At 41.6% G+C, this 23,020-nt stretch overlaps 1 protein-coding gene across 1 annotated transcript in view; it reads right to left on the bottom strand.

Moving 5' to 3' along the window:
• The window catches only part of LOC117523004 (myopalladin-like), a 52,937-nt gene that overhangs the window by 12,735 nt on the left and 17,182 nt on the right, over positions 1-23,020 (bottom strand). The window contains exon 2 of the mRNA XM_034184421.1: positions 13,470-14,575. Coding sequence (XP_034040312.1) covers positions 13,470-14,572 — 1,103 coding nt within the window. The 5' untranslated portion in view covers positions 14,573-14,575. The remainder of the gene's footprint in view (positions 1-13,469; positions 14,576-23,020) is intronic.

The raw sequence follows: 23,020 nt of genomic DNA, 5'->3' as shown, positions 1-23,020 counted from the left end.
TAAACATACCACTGTCCCAACTTTTTTGAAACGTGTTGCAGGCATCCATTTCAAAATGCGCAAATATTTGCACAAAAACAATAAAGTTTATCAGTTTGAACATTAAATATCTTGTCTTTGTGGTGTATTCAATTGAATATAGGTTGAAGAGGATTTGAAAATCATTGTATTCTGTTTTTATTTACATTTTACACAACGTTCCAACTTCATTGGAATTGGGGTTGTAAAATTTTGATCATACTAGCCTGAGAAGCAATAGGTATAATTCTTGCCCAAAAAAATTAGATATATTATAGAGCTCACGTAGCAAGAACAGACAAATGGATTAAGTAACAAGAGTAAAGGCTGTTTGGGCTGCATAAGACAAGCATAAGGCCAGAATTACAGAAAAGTGAAGTATAAGATGCACAGTACATTCACATGAAAGCAGAGGATCTTGTAAAACAAATGTTTATACTTTACATACAGTACATTCAACACAAAATGAAACCGTTCTATCATGCTATAGATTTACAAATACAATATTGACTGAATACATCAGAGGTTTTGAGCTTCCAAATACCGGGAGTCACTACCTTGGACCAGGAGGACCAGTAACAAAATAAGTGCTACTGGTCCTGACCAGTAAGTTCAAAAATATTTCTCTAATCCTGCAACTACATTAGGTTATAAAATAAATATTTTGCAGCTCTGCGGCCACAGGTTGCCACCCCCCAGTCTCGGCCAAATGATACTTGAAACACCTGCTGTACTAATGGGCCTATCTGGCACAAAAACCATAAACCATTTCCCAAACATGAAAGAGATCCATTCATAATGAAAACACTGGACATAGACCCTTCTGACAGCAAACTAAATCCCTTTCAACATATAAAATTCAATTTAGTCTATTTATATAGCGCCAAATTACAACATAAGTCACCCCAAGGTGCTTCACAAGGGTAAGGTCTGATTTTACTCCACTGGTTCTGTATGTATGTGTAACGGAGGCCAGCAGATGGTGCTGTGCAGAAGAAGTTAAATAAGCCTCACTCCCCAAGGCCAAAAGATGCTCTGGTGACAGACACTAGAGCCTATGGGTTTTAGACTTGTAGTTAGAGCACCTGCCTCCCATCCTAGAGACTGAGGTCAAGCTCAGAGTGATACAAAGCAACACAGGTTACAAATGTCTATGTTAGGACATGCAACATAGAACTATACTATATCGGTACCATTTTCTGTACAAGTACCTACCATCATCAAACTGTTTTTGACAAACTTTTCAGATGTGACAACTCTGACACTCGGTTTTCTTCTTTGGTCAGCTTTTTCCCTGCTATTAACTGTGCAAGCATAAGATTAATTAAGACAGACAGTCAATAAGTCCATTTTGATAAGTACTTTAACAAACCAAACCTGGATCCTGGTTCTGGGCAATTATACACTAGTATCTTTGAGCATTTGCAGTAGGCATTTAGGACGACAGCACTTACTAAAGTGGTGAATGATATTCTGCACACTATGGATTCAGATATCACACAGTGCTGCAAGTGGATCTCAGTTCAGCCTTCAATACATACATACATACATACATCTTCAACCGTTTATCTGGGATGGGGTCACAGGGGCAAAAGCTCCAGCAGGGGATCCCAAACTTCCCTTGACCTGTACACATTGACCACCACTGACTGGGGGATCTGGAGGCATTCCCAGGCCAGTGTGGAGATATAATCTCTCCACCTAGTCTTGGGTCTTCCCTGTTGTCTCCTCCCAGAACACCTGGAACACCTCCCTAGGGAGGTGCACAGGTGGCATCCTTACCAGATGCCCGAACCACCTCAGCTGGCTCCTCTCAACGCAAAGTCCACAAAACACATGTCGACTGGATGGGCATACTCCCAGGCCCCCTCCAGGGTTCTTGTGAGAATGAAGAGCTGGTTGGTTTTTCCACGGCCAGGACGGAACTCGCACTGTTCATCTTCAATATGTTTCATTATATTTCAATTTATTTCATTTATACAGCACCAAATCACAACAAAGCCATCTCAAAGCGCTTCACACAAGTAAGGTCTAACCTTACCAACCCCTAGAGCAAGCACACAGGCGACAGTGGTAAGAAAAAGTCCCTCTGATGATATGAAGAAGAAACCTCAAGCAGGCCAGACTCAAAAGGGTGACCCGCTTCTTGGGCCATGCTACCGACACAGTTGACAAAACAACTGACAAAACGAATATACAGGAAATTTATGGAGTCCATGTTGGTGTACAGGACGGGAGGCTTGTAGAAAAAGACAACCACTCCCACTTCTGGATGAAGCCACACCTCAAACAGAGAGAAAAAAGACAGAAACAGGTGGCAGAAAGACAACAAATACGGTATAATTTGTCAGCATTAAGCAACAAGAAAAACAAAAGAAATACTAAGATGATCACTGGCCACTCGCCCTAAGCTTCACTGACAGACTGTAGATGAAGATAAAGTGAGGCTAACAATTGTATATTGTTGGATAGGCAACACATAGACTCACTGGCGCAGCTGCGCATGGTGTTACAGCTATGATTAACATAATATCACCAATATTTTATCTAACCCATAAGAGGGAATGACAGTGAGTGTATCTGTGATATTATGGTTATTATGGAAGTGACGCCCCCTTCAGATGTGCACACTGCTCTGCAGCTCTGAAGCACACTGACTTGCATTGACACACAGTGTTGTCAATTTGACTGCACAATGTTCATGTCTGATTCACAAAATTAATGCATACCACAGACCCTGCTCATTACAATATGTCCTTAGTGCACCCCGAACGAGATGCATTGAGGGTACAGTCTGGCTCTTCCAGCGGCACAATTGGGACATGCTGGCAGGATTTGACATGCCTGACCATAGCGAATAACCCTCGAATGTGATCAGACTGTTCCAAATGCTGTTACGATGGTGTGAGATTATTTAGGACACAATCAGCCTGCCGTCAGACTGTAGACCTGCCGTTGTTCGACATTTTTCCATCTTGAACACACCTCAACAGTAGGGAGCATGTGCTCTACATTCGTGCTACCGCACTTCTGTGCCCGACTGTTTGGGATGCACTCAGACAGCTGTCTGAGGTTTTCGAATGCACCTCGATGTTGCCGGAGTGTAGCTCGAATTTTCATTTGGATGGCATTCGGGCTCATTTGGCCTCTAGTGTGATGGGAGTATAAGGTTTAGAAAATATCTTTGAAATTTTTGCACAAATATTTCATGGAAACCCACCTACTGATGCACCAATTGTAGTTGGTGAGTCAGTATTTCACTGGGACTTTGTTCTTTACTTCTTGGCCAACTTTTGAGCCATTGGTCGATGGGACCACCACACTGTTAAATGTTGCAGTTAAGCAACCTGCAACATTTCTGTCTCTGCATCTTTGAGAATTCTTTATTGTGCTTTGTTTTCTTTGGTTATTGGTCTTATGGCCAACGCATATGGTCACTGAGAGTACTCTGCTTGAGGTTTCATTACTGGATAATTACCCTCCTGTACTTTCTTAGGTACTTCTACTTTTGTCAGACATCTTTGTAACTTCACACATTCATCTCAGGAGCCTCATTTTGGGTACATCTAACTTCTTCTCCTGCACTCCCTTCACTTCCCATGTTTCAACCTATACATCATTGCTGATCTTCCTCCAGTGTTATGAACCTGAGCTTTAGCCCCCCTGTCTTAATTATCTGATCAGATGACACTCCCAATATACAACACTCTAAGTGTTATTTCTGTTTTCAGTTATCATTGTTAGACTACTACTGATCATGTATATAAGGTCTGTGTGAAAGCTCGTAGTTCTGACAGACTTTAATTTGTGCTGTTAGGATACAGTCAGCTGAGCCTTTCAGATCATCTCTGAACATTTTGGACAGTTTGTCTTTTTTAAGTATACTCATGAATTCAGTGGCACATTGTGCTTTGTATGTATGAATTTAACTCAACTGATAAGCTGTCAGTGCTTCTTGGAGAATCAATGTCTCACTGATTTTATCTATTTGCTCCTCTGCCTAACTGGGGAGGCTGCAGTTCATCTATACTTAATACATCACATTAGCTCCCAGTAAATCCTACTAACAGCTGAAGAAGCTCACAATGGTTTGGCTCGTCACTATATCTGTGACCATTTTACTGACTATAATCCAGTGATACCTGTCCCGTCATCCAGCACTGATTTTCTAAGTATATGTTTTTTCTTCAGTAATGGAGTCTTGCGTGGTGAGCGTGCATACAGACCATGGCAGTTGGGTGCATTACTTATTTGTTTCTTTGATACAACTGTACCTGCTAATTCCAGGTTTTTCTGAAGTTCTCCAAAAGTGGTCCTTGGCTCTTGTACAACTCTTCCGATAATTCTTTTCAGTCATTCAATCAATCAATTCAATCAATTTTTTTATATAGCGCCAAATCACAACAAACAGTTGCCCCAAGGCGCTTTATATTGTAAGGCAAGGCCATACAATAATTAAGTAAAACCCCAACGGTCAAAACGACCCCCTGTGAGCAAGCACTTGGCTACAGTGGGAAGGAAAAACTCCCTTTTAACAGGAAGAAACCTCCAGCAGAACCAGGCTCAGGGAGGGGCAGTCTTCTGCTGGGACTGGTTGGGGCTGAGGGAGAGTCATCTGTCAGAAATCTTGTGAGGAGCACCTGGTCTCGGCCAGTTTATGGTGAACATTCAAAAGTTTAGAAATCCTTCTGTAACCAATGCCATCAGCATGTTTTGCAACAATAAAGTTGTGAAGATCTTGAGAGAGCTATTTGCTTTTACCCATCATGAGATGTTTCTTGTGTGACACCTTGGTAATGAGACACCTTTTTAGAGACCATCAGTTGGGACTGAACCAGCTGATATTAATTTGCATTGACAAGGGGCAGGATTGTTTTTTAATTACTGAAAGATTTCAGTTGGTGTCTTGGCTTTCAATGCCTTTTTTGCACCTCCCTTTTCTTCAGACGTTCAATACTTTTACCCTGTCATTTCACATTATCACACATAAGTTAATTCATTGACATCTATGGTTTGATTGCTTTGCATATGTGGATTATTTGGGTTGTTACTGACATCTAGTGAAAATTTGATGTCAATAGCACTTTTAGAAATATAATATAAAATTCACATTCTCTGGAAAAATAATAAATAGTTCCCCAGAACAGAAAAAATTCAGTTGAACAGACTGGTCTATGCTGTTCTCGTCAAGCACATTCGTAAGGGATTAACCGTGCTGTAAATAAAACTTAAATAGTAAATGGACTGGACTAAATATTCACAGTCACCAGACAAAAAAGTCCCAAAGTTTTTGTGTTGTTTTCCATGTAATAAACACCGCATATAACGGATTTTGTACAACAGATTTCTTGCTCACATCAGATAAAATGTCCCGTCCAATCGCAATGTATTTCTATTAAACCCCTTGCATGTGGGACTGGAGACATTTATACTATTAAAAGTCTGACTGCTTATTTTTTTTCACACCGTGCTCAGACTCGGAGGTGATTTAACAGGTGCCTGACGTGCACCTGTTAAATCAGACACAGCAAAAGGCTGTGATTTGACACTTTGCTGCTTTCAATCCTTCATCTCTGGTTGTATTTTAATAGTTTTTACAGTGTGCATGCAGATAACATTTTGTTAATGGATCAAATAAATTTGGCAGAAAAAAATTCAGAGGAAATTTTAACCTGGTCATTAATGAGGCGCACGTCCCTGACTGTAACTAATCCGTTACATACATATGACACTCGCCGATTTGTGGAAAGTGGGATCGGAGTCATTTAGTGATTAAAAGTTCGACTTTATTTTTTTCACACCGTGTTCAGACTGGGACCTGAAGCCTGACGTGCACCTGTTACATCAGACACAAACAGCTGTGATTTGACACTTTTCTGCTTTCAATCCTTCGTCTGCCATCATATTATAACAGTTTTAACAGTGCTTGCTGATTACAAGCGGATCAGAAAATTTCGCACATTTACAGCACAAAGTCAGTAAAAGATGAAAATGTTCAGTTTACCTTTGATATAGAGGTGATGATTGTAGAAAGAAAAGCTTGTTGAGGGTCAAATTAGTTCAGAATAAATCATAATCCAGAGACGGAGAACTTTAAAACTGTCACATACATGATTGTATAACACGGGGTTACAGAGCTGCAGCTGCATAAATCAGGCTTTAAATTAAGTTGGTATCACGGAGAATGTAAACATGTTGAACATAGATTTTATTAATTATTTATTTCAGTGTAAATTGTTCATGTCTTTTTTTTGACAATGTTTTGTCAGAGGGTATATAGCTGCTGCCGACAGCTGACGTAACGTGATCTGTCCACCTGTGGACAGGAAATCTCAATACATAATGGAGGGACTTTGGTGACATGTTGTGGGGAGATTGTCTTTGGTGGGACACTTTCCATGGACCTTTTGGGTGTTAATTCTTTTCCCTAACACGAAGTCTCGAACTCTAATCCAAACCCATAGAGGTGAGAACTTCAGCCTTCACTGGTAGTGAAACGTCATCCGAATCAACACCTGTTCTTGGACGGTCTCCAAGCCCTGAATGTCAAGTCAAGTCTGGGCATGCACTGCTGCCATGCGTTGTTGCCATGCGTTGTCACAGTAACAACACCAAAGAATCGCCTGGAGTCCTGCATTGACAGTCATGTGGATATGCCTCAAATTTGTCCTTTTATTGCTTTTTTTTACCATTCAAGAACCCACATACTCACAATGACATCATCAAGCTTGTCGGCTTTTGTGGAGCAGTTGTGTTGGATGTTTTCTGAAATTTTAGATCACGTTACATTCATTTATTTGATGCGTTTATCCAAAATGACTTACAAGAGAGGAATCACAGTCAAGCTACAGTCGAAGGGGGACATCGGCATAACCAACAATACTGCCCTTAGAGTTTAAAAGAGACCTCAGCAAAATGATGAATACCATCGTGAAAGCACATACAAACCAAAGAGTGATAATGCACATATGTAAGTACATATCAGAGTGACGGCAGCTGCTGGTATTGATGTTTAAGGGGGTGTACCCTCACTTCTTCATGAAATGGAATTGGCTAAAGGGCTACATTATGCTATTTGTATCTAATAAATTAACAAATAAGTTAGTATTTGTGGAGTAGTCAAATACAGTAACCTCTCTCTCTCTCTCTCTCTCTCTCTCTCACACACACACAGAACCTGTTGAGGTGGGCCTACAGATCACGCTATCATGACTCTACTCATCCATATAGGAACATGTTTAATGTATCTGAACCACTGAAATGCTTTTAAACTCGAGGTTTGATGAAGCCGTTGAAGAGTGACAAAGCTGCTAACCACCTACAAGCTTCAATTCAAAGCTTTAAATACATCAGAGTGCTTTGGCTACAATCTTTACTTCAAATTATGTGATATCCTACGACATCAATGTATGATTAGGTATCATAGCTTAGTTAGTCCAAAGTCAGCTTCTTGTTTGGAATTCAGCCAGCAAAACATTTTGTATCAAAGCTTCAAAGAGCACTTTAAGATTCTCAGCAGTGTTTCGAGCTGATCTTTGCTTTGAATGATGTCTTGTGACTAAAGACACCAATAAAATAAGACAAAATTAGTTGGAAGTTTGACTTGGAACACAAAGGCCGTGGCAGTTGTTGGTACCAATAATTTTTCTGGGTGTTACAGCCAGAGTGATGGCAGGTCGGTGAAACTCCTGTAGTGGGTTTGAGTGATTTGCTCATTATACAATAAGATCAGATTTTAAAAAAATTCATGAAAAATTATGGCAATTGGTCCGGGACTGGATTGGATTTCTTTTGTTAAAAATCATACCTGTATAATAAGTATAAATATAACCAAGGATAACACATTAAAGTATAAATACACTTATTTCCAATGTGCTCATCAATGACAAAACAGCAAAATAAAAGTATATAGACAAAGAAAATAAACAGAGTGACAACATTCAGTAAAAAAAATAATGATATTGTTGTAAAAGATAAAAGACAGAAAAATATCACAGATTAAAAGATCAAATGTGACTAGTGAACATTAAAGCACAAAAATGGAAATTCATAAAAATTAATAATAGGTATAAACATTAGAAGATTGGTTCTGGAATTTACTACATAAAATTTGTTTAACTTGTTTTTTTAAAGTATCTCTCGTCTGGCATCAGAGTGTGAAATATGAAAAGGCAGTGAAGGGTACAGAGAGAAAATTAGCACTTGGTCAGTGCAAGTTAGGCATTAGGGTTGTTGGAGATGTTCGGAGAGGAGGTCCTCTCAGAAGAGCTTGGCTTTCATGAATTTCTTGAAAGTAGAGATGGACACCATGTCTCTGAAACCATTTGGTACCTCATTCCACCATAGGGGGGCCACAAATGAGATTAGTCTGGATTGCCATGTGTGTCACTACTGCAGTGCCACATGCTAGTGATGGCAACGAGTTCATGGAACAAGAATTTCAAGGAAATTGAAATGCATTGTACATTTAATTCTTTTTTGAATAGACACTGCCATCGAGTGGACTTACAAAAAACATCAAATGCTTCACGAGGCCTCACTTGAACATCATTACTACACTACAGTCCTTGGAAGACCACAGCTGCCGAGGGATAGCATAAGCATTTACACAAATGGGTGCAGACCCATGAGACACTTTGTAGGCAAACATGTGATCACATGTGATGTCATTTTCAAACATATGATCATGGGGGAGTGGTGGGGACTTCCTACATGTAATGTTAGTTAGCACTGCTTTTATCTGTTGTTCACATCTTGCACCTAGTTGTTCCAATTAAGAGTAAATTCTGCTGTAAACTATAAAAGATTAGAGACTATGATTGAGACTCTGCTTTCTCCATTCTGTCCAGCAACATACGTAGCCACACGTCAAAAGCAGATCTATTTTCAGCAAGTGTACCCTTGATACTAAAAATCCAGAGATGACATGCTACTCTCATACATACATCCATTAATCTTATACAGTGCTCATGATGAGATCACAGATAATCCAGGTCAAACAAATCAGATATCATATTAGAAGAGCACTGTGGAACCAAAGAATTCACCGAGCGTCCATAACAACAGTCTGCACCACATTAAGCCAGAAAAGACATGTGGACTTCCACATGGCTTCTTGATATACAGGCGCAGTGGAATATGGAGAGGAATCTGTTTGATCCACAGCATTAACAAAAAGCCTGCTGTCCTTTCCAGAGAATACGTGAGCGTTGGACATGGCGGAGGCGACACGGTTGGAATGTGCTATCTATGTTCTGCCTGAGGTGAGCTGTCATTTTGTAATGACTAAGGGACTAATTTGAAAGCATGAGTCGTGGAGGTCTGTGAGACGGAGACTCTTCTCACTGCACCTGTCGGGACATGTTCCCCCTCGAGCTCAGAATTCAGAGGAGATTCCCGCTGGAGTCCTGGAGCTCCGACTGCCCAAGTCCAAAACGAAGAACATTACACCAGCAATAACACACCACAGTGACCCGACGGGAAATACGACCCTGACAACTCGCTTTTAAATCTTCGAAGTCACACGTGGACAGGAAAACAACTCGTAACAGCTAGCATTTAACACATGTTGACGAGACAGACTCAAGTCTGTATGGGACAATCAAAAATCTACTGTTTAATAGAGAACAAAAACCCCAAGTTAGTTTTTAGGCAGCCAAAGCAACACAAAAGTATCTTACCAGTCTCAGATGCATTTTCATGCTTCTGTCAAGAGCTCTCACTCTGGTCCATTATCAGACTCCACTGCACTGCCGCGCGTCTAAAAATGGCAGAGCGCTACATTCTCCGAGGACAAATGTAGGGGAGACACTCAACAATGTGCAGTCGGACCAGCAGGTCCGTGCCCCTATAGTCTGATACCTCAGTGCCACTTCAGTCCAACTTTGTTGTTGGCTGTGCAGACAGGGACTTTAAAAAGACCAAGCAAAACTTCCACTGCATTTACTGCAAGATGTTCTAGTCACAGTACTCTCCTGGTAGTTTGTAACAGCCTGGTTTACTTTGACTTATCCACTAAGAAACAGTCTCAGAATTCTGCAAGAACTCAACAGTTGTAGTTATTTATCATCCACATCAAAAAGAAGCCTCTAGTTTCCTATATACACATGCACACACGTGCACATGCACACACACTACTCACTATCATCATACAGTTTCTACAATAAATACTGACACTCATTAAAACATTCAGTACACGGCTGCTGATCCCCCAGAGAGGATCAGTTATCACATGCTAGCGATGACCCGTGTGTCACATTACAGTCAACTTTTATGTGTATTTTTTTTCACAACTGTAAATTGTGCTTGTCAAGAAAAATAGTTGTACTTCCGTATATCTGTCTGTCAAAACCTTCCGTGTCCTAAAACTCAAGAACCATAAAACTCTCAAATTTTAATTTTTGTACATTAATACTGGGAAGTCAAAGGTCTGCCTGCCAAAACATCATGCATTTCTGACACTTATAAATGCCTTTTTTTCCCTGTATCCAGGCTTCAATTAGGATAAGTAACAGAATTCATGAAATGCTCACATCTCCCACTAGATGGCGACAAAAGCTGCTCTAATGTGCATCAAGGCCTTGACTGTTTATTCATTTGAGAAGTTAACTTTTAGGGAAAATAAGATGGGCTGACAGCCAAAAATCAACTTACAGTCGTGTCCCTACTCTTACAGGCAACTTACTTGTTTTCAGAAACAAACAATCATTTATCAAATTCATCTATAGATTTTCTGATGAATTGATTCACACAAAACCAGAAACTTTCAACTTTGCATTATTTGAAAATATGTTTTATATTTACATTCAGCTATTTACTTGTAAAGATTTCAAATGAATAGACACACACACACACACACACGTAAAAATAAGTCCTTCAACTGTTCTCTTGCTTTCCACTCAGGGTCCCCAAATCAGATCCAAGGTTGGTCTGCATGTTGATCTGGCACAAGTTTTGCACCAGGTGCCCTTCCTGACGCAACTCCACATTACATGGAGAAATGCGGCAGGGGTGGGATTTGAAACAGGAACCTTCTGCACAGAAACCAAGCAAACTAACCACATGGCTACCATATATATATATATATATATATATATATATATATATATATATATATATATATATATATATATATGGGTGGTGTATACATACACACACACACACACTGGGTAAAATAAGTATTGAACACATCACCATTTTTCTCATTAAATATATTTCTAAAGGTGCTATTTATATGGAATTTTGTGATGTCTGTAACAGCCCAAATAATCCAGACATACAAATAAATCAAATCATAGATGTCCATAAATTATGTGTAATAATGTGAAATGACACGTGACAAGTGCATTGAACACCTGAAGAAAACGGAGGTGCAAGGAGGCATTGAAAGCCAAGGCATGAGCTGCAACCTATCAGTCATTAGAAAGCAATCCTGCCCCTTGTCAGTGCAAATTAATATCAGGTGGTTCAGTCCCAACTGATGCCCTATAAAAAGATGCCTTGTTACCAAGTTGTGATGAAAATAAAGCTAATGAAAATAAAGCTTCTAGAGTGTCCCGGCCAATCAGCTGACTGGAATCCAACAGAAAATCTGTGAAAAGAACTAAAGGTCAGAGTTCATAACAGAGGTCCACAGAACCTTCAAGATTTCAAGACTGTTTATGTGGAAGAATGAGCCAAAATCACACCTGAGCAATGCATGTGACTAGTTTCTCCTTATATGAGGCATCTTGAAGCTTCATTACCAACAAATGCTTTTGTCCAAAGTATTGAGTAAATGTTAGTAAGTATGTTCAGTACATTTATTTTTATATATATATATATATATATATATATATATATATATATATATATATATATATAGTTTGACAAAAGACACCTGAAGGACTCTCAGACCAGGAGAAACAATATTCTCTGGTCTGATGAGACATTGAACACTTTTGCATCATGTTTGGAGGAAACCCGGCACCATCCCTACAATGAAGCATGGTGGTGGCAGCATCATGCTGTGGGGATGTTTTTCAGAGGCAGGAACTGGGAGACTAGTCAGAATTGAGGGAAAGATGAATGCAGCAATGTACAGAGACATCCTGGATGAAAACCTGCTCCAGAGTGCTCTTGACCTCAGACTGGGGCGACGGTTCATCTTTCAGCAGGACAATGACCTTAAGCACACAGCCAAGATATGAAAGGAGTGTCTTCAGGACAACTCTGTGAATGTCCTTGAGTGGCCCAGCCAGAGCCCAGAACTGAATCTGACTGAACATCTCTGGAGAGATCTGAAAATGTCTGTGCACCGACGCTCCACATCCAACCTGATGGAGCTTGAGAGGTGCTGCAAAGAGGAATGGACCAAACTGCCCAAAGATAGGTGCACCAAGCTTGTGACATCATATTCAAGAAGACTTGAGGCTGCAATTGCTGCATCAACAAAGTATTGAGGAAAGGGTGTGAATACTTGTGTATATGTGATTTCTTATTTTTTTAATTTTTAATAAATTTGAAAAAAATGTTTTCTTGCTGTCATTATGGGCCATTGTGAGTAAGATTTTTGGGGAAAAAAATACATTTACTTAATTTTGGAATAAGACTGCAACATAACAAAATGTAGCAAAATGTATATATATATATTACTTGTGGGCTCTCTTTTCTTGCATTCAGTTTTTTTTCTTTTGTATACATTACTACACATTGCTGAAATTGTTACAGAGAAATGGGCTTTTAGATGGTTGGTATGGTAACAAAGGACAATACTGCAAAAAAAAAAAAAAAAAATGAATGGAGACTAAGGTTTTGAAAAGAAATTTGGTGTCAGCTCAGTAAAAATATAACAGATGAAGACCAATGATGGCTGTCGGTGAGGAGTACAGTCAAGATATAATATTAATGTATACATATTAATATTCACATTAAAAAGCACATTCGTTTCTTTTTAAAGGGAGGGGGTTACCACGAGTAGTGATTGGTCAGTTTTGAGCGGATGTCACCGTCAGAACACGACCTGCTGGCTGCTGTCTGTGGTTGAGGGACGACATAAATTGACCTCATTATAGGAAGAATTTCATGAAGAGTTTTTCTGTCCCCTGATAGACGAACTTACACAGAAAATAATTAAATCAAGGAGGCGGGTCAACACCACCGTCCCTAACATGGAGATCACTGCACACTTGGCAAACATCTGTCCATTTATGTAATAACTTAAAAAGTACAGACAATACTGCACTGGTCCCAACAACCACAGACTGAGCTGTGTCTTCTTCGGCAAGTTTCTTGTCAGTTGTCATATGAAGAACTTTCTGCTCCTAAAGTCCTAAAAGTCCTGAAAGTCCTGCAAGTGAAACCTCTTAATGTATCTCCATCATAATGAAAAGAAAAATATATTTAGCCACCAGAAAGCAAAGCAGTAATTCATAAGGGGAAGGACTTCAGATCAAGTGATTTGAGTTTCTTACCGGACTTCAGGTGCCGGGAATCCTTGAACAATGCAGTCTAACTGGACCTTGCTGCCCTCTGGAACCTCCCTGCTTTTCAGTTTTTGGGTGAAATGAGGAGGTCCACTCACAGGCTCTGCTGGAAAGAGCGTATCCTTCAAGGCAGAGCTTTCAGGCTCTTCAGCCTCCTGGGAAACTGAATCATACTGCTGCTCCTCATTAATCCTGCAGTCCTGAAACTCCACGTGTCCAGTCCCAGAGTCCAGCAGGACCTCTGGTTGGTGGCTAACAGCAGGGATGGGTCTCTCCCTCTCCACCTCTCGGGACATGACAGCATGCTCCTTGTTGTCCGGGCTGAGGCCATAGACTATCCCGTCATTGTGGCTCTGGACCTGACTCCTGTGGGCTTTGCACACTCTTGACCGTACTCGTTTGGAGGTGTTGGCTTTGAAGAGAGAGGACAGCTCCTCAATGAAATCTGCGGCCTTGTTGAGGAACTCTTTCTTGGACTGGGTTTCTAGTCCATATGGGGCATTCCTTGTTGGCCTGTTTAAGTCATTGTAACCTTCACCGGAGTCCCTGATGGTTCTTATCACGCCGTCCTGTCGTGAGGAGGATTTGCACATCTTTCGCTCCTCTGAGGATGACGTGTGTGTTGCCGGCAGTCCACTGAAATCAGGCACTTGTTGAGTGAAGGAAGGTGTGGAGGTAGCAGCAAACACGGCAGGAGACGGGTTAAACGGGAAAGACGTGGGTGCAGAAAATGTAACTGGCAATGAGGAAATGGTGGAGGGCACTGCGAAGGGGTTGTGTAAAGACTTTAGAGGGGGTGGGACCCCTACCCTCTCATCACGAGGCTCGTGTCCAATGGCCTGACGAGCCAGGTTGACACTCTTATCCAGCTCCTCTTGACTGAGGAATGCCGACAGATCTGGGAATTGTGGGTCATTGCGGCAAACGGTGTCTTCAGCTTTGCCTTTGAGTGAGCCGTAGAGCAGAAGGCGTGATGAAGAAGAGTCGGAGAGACTCGTCTCGCTGTGGCGCTGCGGGGCTCTGGCCTCAGCCAGGTAGCTGTCCCTGAAGAGCTGAGACAGTGAAGGAGACTCAGCGCTGTTCTGTTCCATACTCTGAAAACAAATGAAGCATTCCGCATCATTCCGGGTGGAAATTACTCAAAGGACTATGAGGAAAACTGTTCAGTACACAACCGGACTGAGTACAAAGGTTAGTATAAAGGTAAGCAAACCCCTTTAACATAATCAATCAATCATCACTTTTACAGCCAGGGCTTTTGTTTGTTTACTTGTTTGTTTGTTTGAGACAAGTCAGGGGATGGATCTGAAACAATTTCCAAGTCAAACAAAATATCTCGGTTTTGAGCCAGACCCCTGAAAGTGGGCGTGTCACTACCCCTCAGGGTGGTAAAACTGAACACCCATAATTTACCAGGTATATATCCATAAGTTAATCTTTATCTATGATAGCCATACCAGCATCGTAGATGAAGCCGGTGAAGGATTACACGGGGTGAACATTGAAAAATGCTCTTGATCTTATACCAAAGTGTGTTAAGGATGACTGTGGCACCGGCGTATATGAGCTCACTGGTTTCTGTGATGCTGGCAGTGGCGAGGGTGAGTAAAGCTGTGTTAATGTCTGCAAGCATCTCTGCTGACAGGACTAAAACGAAAGCAAAACTGCACCTTTCAGAGTGGCCTTTTATTGTGGGCAGTCTAAGGCACACCTGTGCACTAATCATGGTGTCTAATCAGCATCTTGATATGGCACACCTGTGAGGTGGGATGGATTATCTCAGCAAAGGAGAAGTGCTCACTATCACAGATTTCGACTGGTTTGTGAACAATATTTGAGGGAAATGGTGATATTGTGTATGTGGAAAAAGTTTTAGATCTTTGAGTTCATCTCATACAAAATGTATGTATGTATGTATATATATATATATATATATATTTCGGCCGAAAGAACGAGATCGCGAGTACAAGCGGCCGAGATGAGTTTCCTCCGCAGGGTGGCTGGGCACTCCCTTAAGGTGCGTTTACACATAAGCAAGACGCGTTACGAATGTCATTTTTCTGTCATTCGTGACACATTCCTGACATTCTTAATGTGACTTAACGCATCTGAATAGGTTTCTTAATAGTGCGTGTTGGTGCGTGATATTCTTGATATTTCTGGAGCATGTTTTTGTCTGTCAAAAAATCTTCCACGAATGTCACACTCCACCCTCATTTCGTCTCACGTCGTGGAGGTTGCAACTGAGCGTATTGATCCGTCTTGATGAGTACTGATCCTTAATAGAACGTGACAATGTTCGTAGTGGTTCCTGTGATGGTTCTTGGAGCCCAAACTGTCACGCGTTATTACGAAGTGACACGGAAACTGTCAAATTTTGACATGACGTCAATGGCGTCACATTTCACTGCGCACCACGACGGATCAGTTTTCTGTCACGTGCGCACAATTAAACTCGGCTCCAAATGTTGTTCCACAGTTCCTGCTGAAGCTCCTCAGGACGCCCATGCAGGTGTTCCACCTGAGCGGGAGAACGAGTCTGAACCAGAGGAGTGCGAGACTCACGTGCAGCCAGACATCTCTGCACCTCCTCCAGTCTGACGGAGGAAGAAGCGCGCGCACAATTAAACCCTGCTGCACCGCAATCAGTTTGATTGCTGACACCAAGTCAGCTAAAAGCCTCATTTCAGTGCTCCTGCAGGTGTTACACCTGCTGCATGTGCCTGATGTTTTGGGAAATGCATGAAACGAGAGCCGCATGAAGCCACACATTTGGCTCTGTCTGTCTCCTCCTCCTCCTCCTCTCTGCGCCACTCCATGGCACAGAGCCCAACTATGCATGCAGTCACAAAGTTCTTCTGAAAAACTGAAGCGAATTTCAGATCGCTTCAGTTTTATGGGTGATGAATATGGGTGGGTGTGTGTGTGTGGAGACAATTCACCTCGTTCACAACGTGACAGAACTTAACGATGCGCTGTTACACGCGATAGCGCGCAACAACGCGGAACACTATTGTTGACCGTGCGTAATGGTTCCTGATAATTCTCCAGCAACACGTGCCATTAATCGTAACGTGTGGTAACAGGTTGCAGCAGTTCGTGAGGACATCTGACGCCTCTGCCCCGAATCATCACATTCGTGATCAGCGGCCAAGAATGTGTACTTCGTGGCATTTGTGACTTGTCGTCGTTATGTGTAAACGCAGCATTAGAGATAGGGTGAGGAGCTCGGTCACTCGGGAGGAGCTCAGAGTCGAGCCGCTACTCCTCCATGTCGAAAGGAGTCAGTTGAGGTGGCACGGGCATCTTTTCCGGATGCCCCCTGGACGCCTCGCTGGAGAGGTGTTCCGGGCACGTCCTGTTGGGAGGAGGCCCCAGGGAAGACCCAGGACAAGCTGGAGGGACTACATCTCTCGGCTGGCTTGGGAACGCCTTGGGGTTCCCCCAGAGGAGCTGGGGGAGGTGTGTGTGGATCGGGAGGGCTGGGCGGCTTTGCTTGAGCTGTTGCCCCCGCGACCCGACTCCGGATAAAGTGGAAGAAAATGGATATATATATATATATATATATATACCCACACACACACACATACAGTGGTGGGCACAGCTAACTGAAAAGTTAACATTTCTAATGATAAACTGATAAACCACTAAAAAATTTAGTAGAAGTTACCACTAACCACTAACTTTTAGTATTGACTCAGTCGCAGCCACATTGGATTACACTGACGGCTACCGATAAGCCAACAGGGGCTTCTGGGTAAGTTCCCAGAATCACAAACAAAACAAACACACGAAAAATAAAAAAAAATAAAACCCCAAACACGGTCATCATCTTTATCAAAAGCAGTAAATCACAGTATTAGAAGTCACAGTTTATATCTGTATTATATTTATAAACACAGGAACATCTCACCAGTGTTGCGTTAAATACGACTGGTAAAATCTACACCTCACCTGTCGCACTGAACTTCCCCACTGAAGAAAACCCACGTAAGTTTTGTCTTTACATAAAATACAGCAATAATTATAATTTATTTTCTTTTATATAGCGCCAAATCACAACAAAGTTGCCTCAAGGCACTTCACACAGGTAAGGTCTAACCTTACCACCCCCAAGAGCAAGAACACAGGAGACAGTGATAAGGAAAAACTCCCTCTGATGATTTGAAGAAGAAACCTCAAGCAGACCAGACGCAAAGGGGTGACCCTCTGCTTGGGCTATGATACCGACAAAATTGACAAAACAATTTACAAAACAAATATACAGGAAATTTTGCTGATGCACAGGACAGGAGGGTTTCAGAAACTTACTCTTCTGGGGCGCTGCACTGTGGCGACTCGGGCTCCCGTGTTTGTGTTTTTTTAACTCTTAAATATTTTGTACTGCTCTGTGTGGATGTGGCGAAAGGTGATACGGATAACAGTTAGTATATTCTGTACAACCAACTTTGAACGGATCGGTGAAGATCACAGATTGGTGAAGATCCAGGAACTTTTGGACTTGTTTAGCGGCTAGGCTAATAACAATACATCTGGCACTATGTGGCATGTCCCTATCGTGCTGCTGCTGCTGCTTTGGGCAGTAAGTGAATCAGTTGGTAACAACCTCCAAGGTGGATCCTTATCAACCGTACGCAATGGACTTAATTTTGCTTACTTGAGGGAGTTTTTGTTGTCGCTACAATCCAGTGGCGACGTGCTCCCGAGCGGGTTACGGGAGGAGGTAAGGAGAGAGCACCCCACCACCGGTACGAGAACATGGAGGAAATGGGGCAGACATGGAGGTGTACGGCAATGGCTTCAGAAAAGGGGTAATAAACCACCGCTCCCTTCCATGATTCTGAGTAATGTTCAATCTTTGCCCAGTAAAATGGATGAACTTCGCCTCAACTGTCGCTATAGTCACGCGTACAGGGAGTCCTGTGTTATGGTTTATGAAGCCACAGAGACTATTACGGATTATATACATGTTTGTGTGGATACTGTGGTGCCAAAAAAAGACAATGTGCTTTTCCCAAACAATAAGAGTTACATAACCAAGGAGGTGAAAGCCAGTATTAACAAAAGGCGACTGGCTTTTAGAGACAATGACAGAGCTGCAGCAGCCCAGGCCCAGAAGGAACTTAATGTTGTGCTGGCCAATGCACGGAAAAGGGAACGGAACCGCTTAGAACATGGGCTTAATTCCTTGGATAACAAAAAACTTTGGGACTCTATGAAAAGGATGACGGGCATGAACATAAACAAACAGCAATTAATTACAAGGAATGATGAAGATTTTGCCAACAACTTAAATGATTTTTTCTTGAGATTTAACAGGGAGAATGATGTTGAGTGTGAAGCAGTAGCTGACTTGGGGCATGAATCTGAAATGAGTAGCTTTGATATGATCAGCAATGTATCCAAGCCATTTTTAGCAAAGTGTCTTCTACCAAAGCTGCAGGACCGGACGGCCTGTCAGCTTTTTTACTGAAAAACTGTGCACAGGAACTTTCAGAGGCATGGTGCCCTATTTTCCAAATGTCAGCTTTGAGTTGTTCTGTTCCTCTATGCTGGAAGCGGTCAACCATTATACCCATACCAAAAACTTTAGCCCCGGCCACTAATAAAGATTATAGGCCCGTGGCTTTAACTAGCATTGTTATGAAATGCATTGAGAAGGTAATGGTCAATAGACTGAAGTTGGAAGTGTCCAAGTCTCTCGACCCAATGCAATTTGCATATAAGCAGGGACTTGGCACTACAGATGCCATTGTGTGTATGTCACATATGATTTATAAGCACTTAATGAATGCCGTTTGTTACGCACGTGTGTTATTTGCTGATTTCTCGTCGGCCTTTGACACAGTTCGCCCTCATCTTCTAGTCCAAAAACGGAGTGACCTTAATGTTAGCTCCTCCCTTGTTAGGTGGTTTTACTCCTTTTTAACTAATAGGTGACAGCAAGTTAGAGTAAACAACTCCTTGTCTAAAGCACAATCCTGTAGCACGGGAGTGTCTCAAGGGGCTGTAAGCTCTCCCATTCTTTTCACCCTATACACCAATGGCTGTAGGGGCACAAATCCAAGCAACAAAATCTTGAAATTCTCAGATGACACAATTATTGTGAGCTTAATTTCAGCTGGTGAAAGTCCGTCAGTTTATTTTAATGAAATCGACTCCTTTCAGTCTTGGTGTGAGGAGCACCACTTGACTCTAAATGGGGTTAAAACCAAAGACATGATCTTTGATCTAAAAAGACTCCTGCCCCATGACCCAGTAATCATTGGAGGCAGGGAGATAGAACAGGTGGAGTCAGTGAAATATCTGGGTGTCTATGTGGATAATCTTCTGAGGTGGAATGTGCATGTGGATTTTTTATGTAAGAAACTTTCCCAAAGACTCCACTTCCTCAGAAGACTTAGATTGTTTGGAGTAAGCACCCGAATCATGGTTTGTTTTTATAATGCGGTGCTGGAGAGCCTCACTGAATGAATGAATGGATTTATTCGGCACACACACACAAATCCGAAAAAACAGAAACATACAAATAACATGAATGTTATATAAACAAAGCCTGTGAGTCCGAAAGGGTGTGGGCAGAAGCAAAGCTTATCAACGCCCACCCCTGCTAGTACAAGTCCAACAGTTATAACAGTCATAATAACATAAACACAAATTCACAACACACTACATATCAACACACAGACATACACTTCAATATTCAATTACACTTCAATTCATGTATAAGTATATTATGTATATATATAAAGCGCCAAATCACAACAAATTTGGCCCAAGTCACTCCACTCAAATAAGGACCAACCTTGCAGACCCCCAGAGCAAGCACTAGGCAACTGTGGTGAGGAAAAACTCCCTCTTAGGAAGAAACCTCAAGCAGACCAGGTTTCAGAAGAAGTCGGTTTCAGCATTTTATCCGGATATTCCACTGTTAAAGGAGATTTTTTTTAATGAAAGACGTGCGGACGGGTCCGCGCGTCGGGACGCAGCCGGCGCGGTGCGGCGGCACAGGAAAAACACCTCCGTGTTGATAACCATTTGTAAAATCCAGTTGGCTTTTGATGGCTTTCAGTGGAGTGAGTATATGAGAAATTAACAGCTGGACATGTTTCAACTTGTCCTTAAGGCTTCCAACGGAGGTGTTTTTCCTGTGCCGCCGCACTGCGCCGGCTGCGTCCCGACGCGCGGACCCGTCCGCACGTCTTTCATTAAAAAAATCTCCTTTAACAGTGGAATATCCGGATAAAATGCTGAAACCGACTTCTTCTGAAACTTCTCTGTTCTCTCATGACGTCCTGGATCAATAGAGCCTGAAATGTGGAGGTTTTCAGCTTGAAACAGGCTGACAACGGCGCCTGAGAGCGCTGCACGACATCTCGCTCCGTGGGAAGTCCTTAAAGCGACAGTATCACCTCAAAATCTCTCATCAGTCATTAAAATTTTCACTGAAAACCAGCTTAATTTTTCGAACCGTGTCCACTTCGATGTGTCTCACAGGTTTAGAAAAAATTTTGATCAAACAAAGCGCCAGTCTCTCAGCAACTTCTCAGACAAAGGAATTCCGACGAGGGGCTGGACGACTCCTCCCACAAGGAGTGCTCACAGGCGAATGACGTCACCGACAGGCGTGGAAAAACTCACGCATGCGCACGAGGGTTCAAGCATGTCTGACGTAAAAACATATGAATGAAATCCATATAGTTTTTGAAAAAAATAAAAAGGACCTATACTTTATGGACAGCCCTCGTACACACCACATATATACCTATATACATACCCACTAACACATAAATATATATATATATATATTGATATATATATATTGATATATATATATATATGTATATATTGATTGATTATTTATTTAGAGCTTTACAAATAAGCATTTCTTTCACATTTACATTTACCCACATTGGGTTGAAAGGAACAGGAAATACATATGTACAAACATACACGCGCATTTAGCCCAAAAAGGGGTGGGAAGAAGACGAGCTTATTTAATCCCACCCCCAAACACCCATACATTATTACCACTGCAGTGTGTGACCAATATTCCTTTTTATTATTATGTAATTGATGTCATATATTAGTGATGAATATCTGTAATAATAATAATAAGAAGAAGAATTCCCACCATAATAGTTAGTAATAATGACAATAATAATATTATTATTATTGTCAATCAGTTTTTTTTGTTTTTTTTTGGATATTGCTGGTGTCATTCCTTGAGTCATTTTCATATGTCAGTAAGTTCCCCACATTTATTCAGAGAATGACAATTTAGAAGAATTATTATTGTATGCGTCGATGGTAGTTCTGTCTCTCTCTCTCTCTATATATATATTATATATGTAGATATACATACACAAAATACACACATACATCACCTATACACACATGCATACACATACACACATATGTATACAAATATGTTTCATTTATCTTATTATTTTATTAATTTTATTACCTTAACTTTTTTATTAATTTTTTTTTCCCTTCCCCTCCCTCCCCATACGTCTTGTGTGTGGTGCATTAAACGATGCAAAGTATTTTGTAAACCTGCTGCCAGAGAGGGGTCGGCCCCTGACACAGGTCCACCCTTTGCTGAATGTCCTAGTCTCTGCATTAAAAGACAAGGTTTTGGAGTCTGCTGGCAGAAGGGGGAGACCTTCGAGCAACAGACCACCACTTGTCGGCCCTGATCTGGTGATAGTGATGTAAGTGATGCAAGTGGGGGAAACAAGGAGGAAAGAAAAAGAAAAGTATTTTTATGTATTAATAAATTTATATATGTACACATTTATATAAATGTAAATATAAACATATATCCATCCATTTATTTTCTTCCTCTTTATCCTGAGTCGGGTCGCGGGGGCAGCAGCTCAAGCAAAGCCGCCCAGACCTCCCGATCCACACACACCTCCCCCAGCTCCTCCGGAGGAACCCCAAGGCATTCAGAATAGTAAGTCCCTTCGGCTGCTCCGTTGTTTGCACTCGGGGTCGCCACAGCAAATCCAAGGTGGATCTGCATGTTGATTTGGCACAGGTTTTACGCCGGATGCCCCTCCTGACGCAACTCCACATTACATGGAGAAATGTGGCAGGGGTGGGATTTGAACCCAGAAACTTCTGAACTAAAACCAAGCGCATTAACCACTTGGCCACCAGAATCAGAATCAGAAGAAGTTTATTGCCATTGCCAGTGAACAGGATTCACAGACTAGGAATTTGCTTCGGTACAATGGTGCAACATTAAGAAGAGATAAAATGCTAAGATAAAATATAACATATGTGTCAAAATAAGATAAAATATAAGATAAAAAAAAGAAATATGAAATATGAAAGGCTGTGTGCAACAGAAAAACAGAGAAACAGAAAAAACAGTGCAGTGGGAGGAGTGCAATTAAAAACCAAAGTACACTGTCTAAAGTGACCCGTGATAAAATGATAAAGTGACAGAGTTAAGCTTAAGGTGACTGAGTTATGAGGAGTTCATGAGTCTAACGGCAGAGGGGAAGAAACTGTTCTTATGGCGGGAG

Source organism: Thalassophryne amazonica, chromosome 13 (genome assembly GCF_902500255.1).
Source record: "Thalassophryne amazonica chromosome 13, fThaAma1.1, whole genome shotgun sequence".
In the NCBI taxonomy this organism is placed as follows: Eukaryota; Metazoa; Chordata; class Actinopteri; order Batrachoidiformes; family Batrachoididae; genus Thalassophryne; species Thalassophryne amazonica.
Note: the sequence above shows the minus strand (reverse complement) of the source record. Positions and strands in the feature narration are given on the sequence as shown.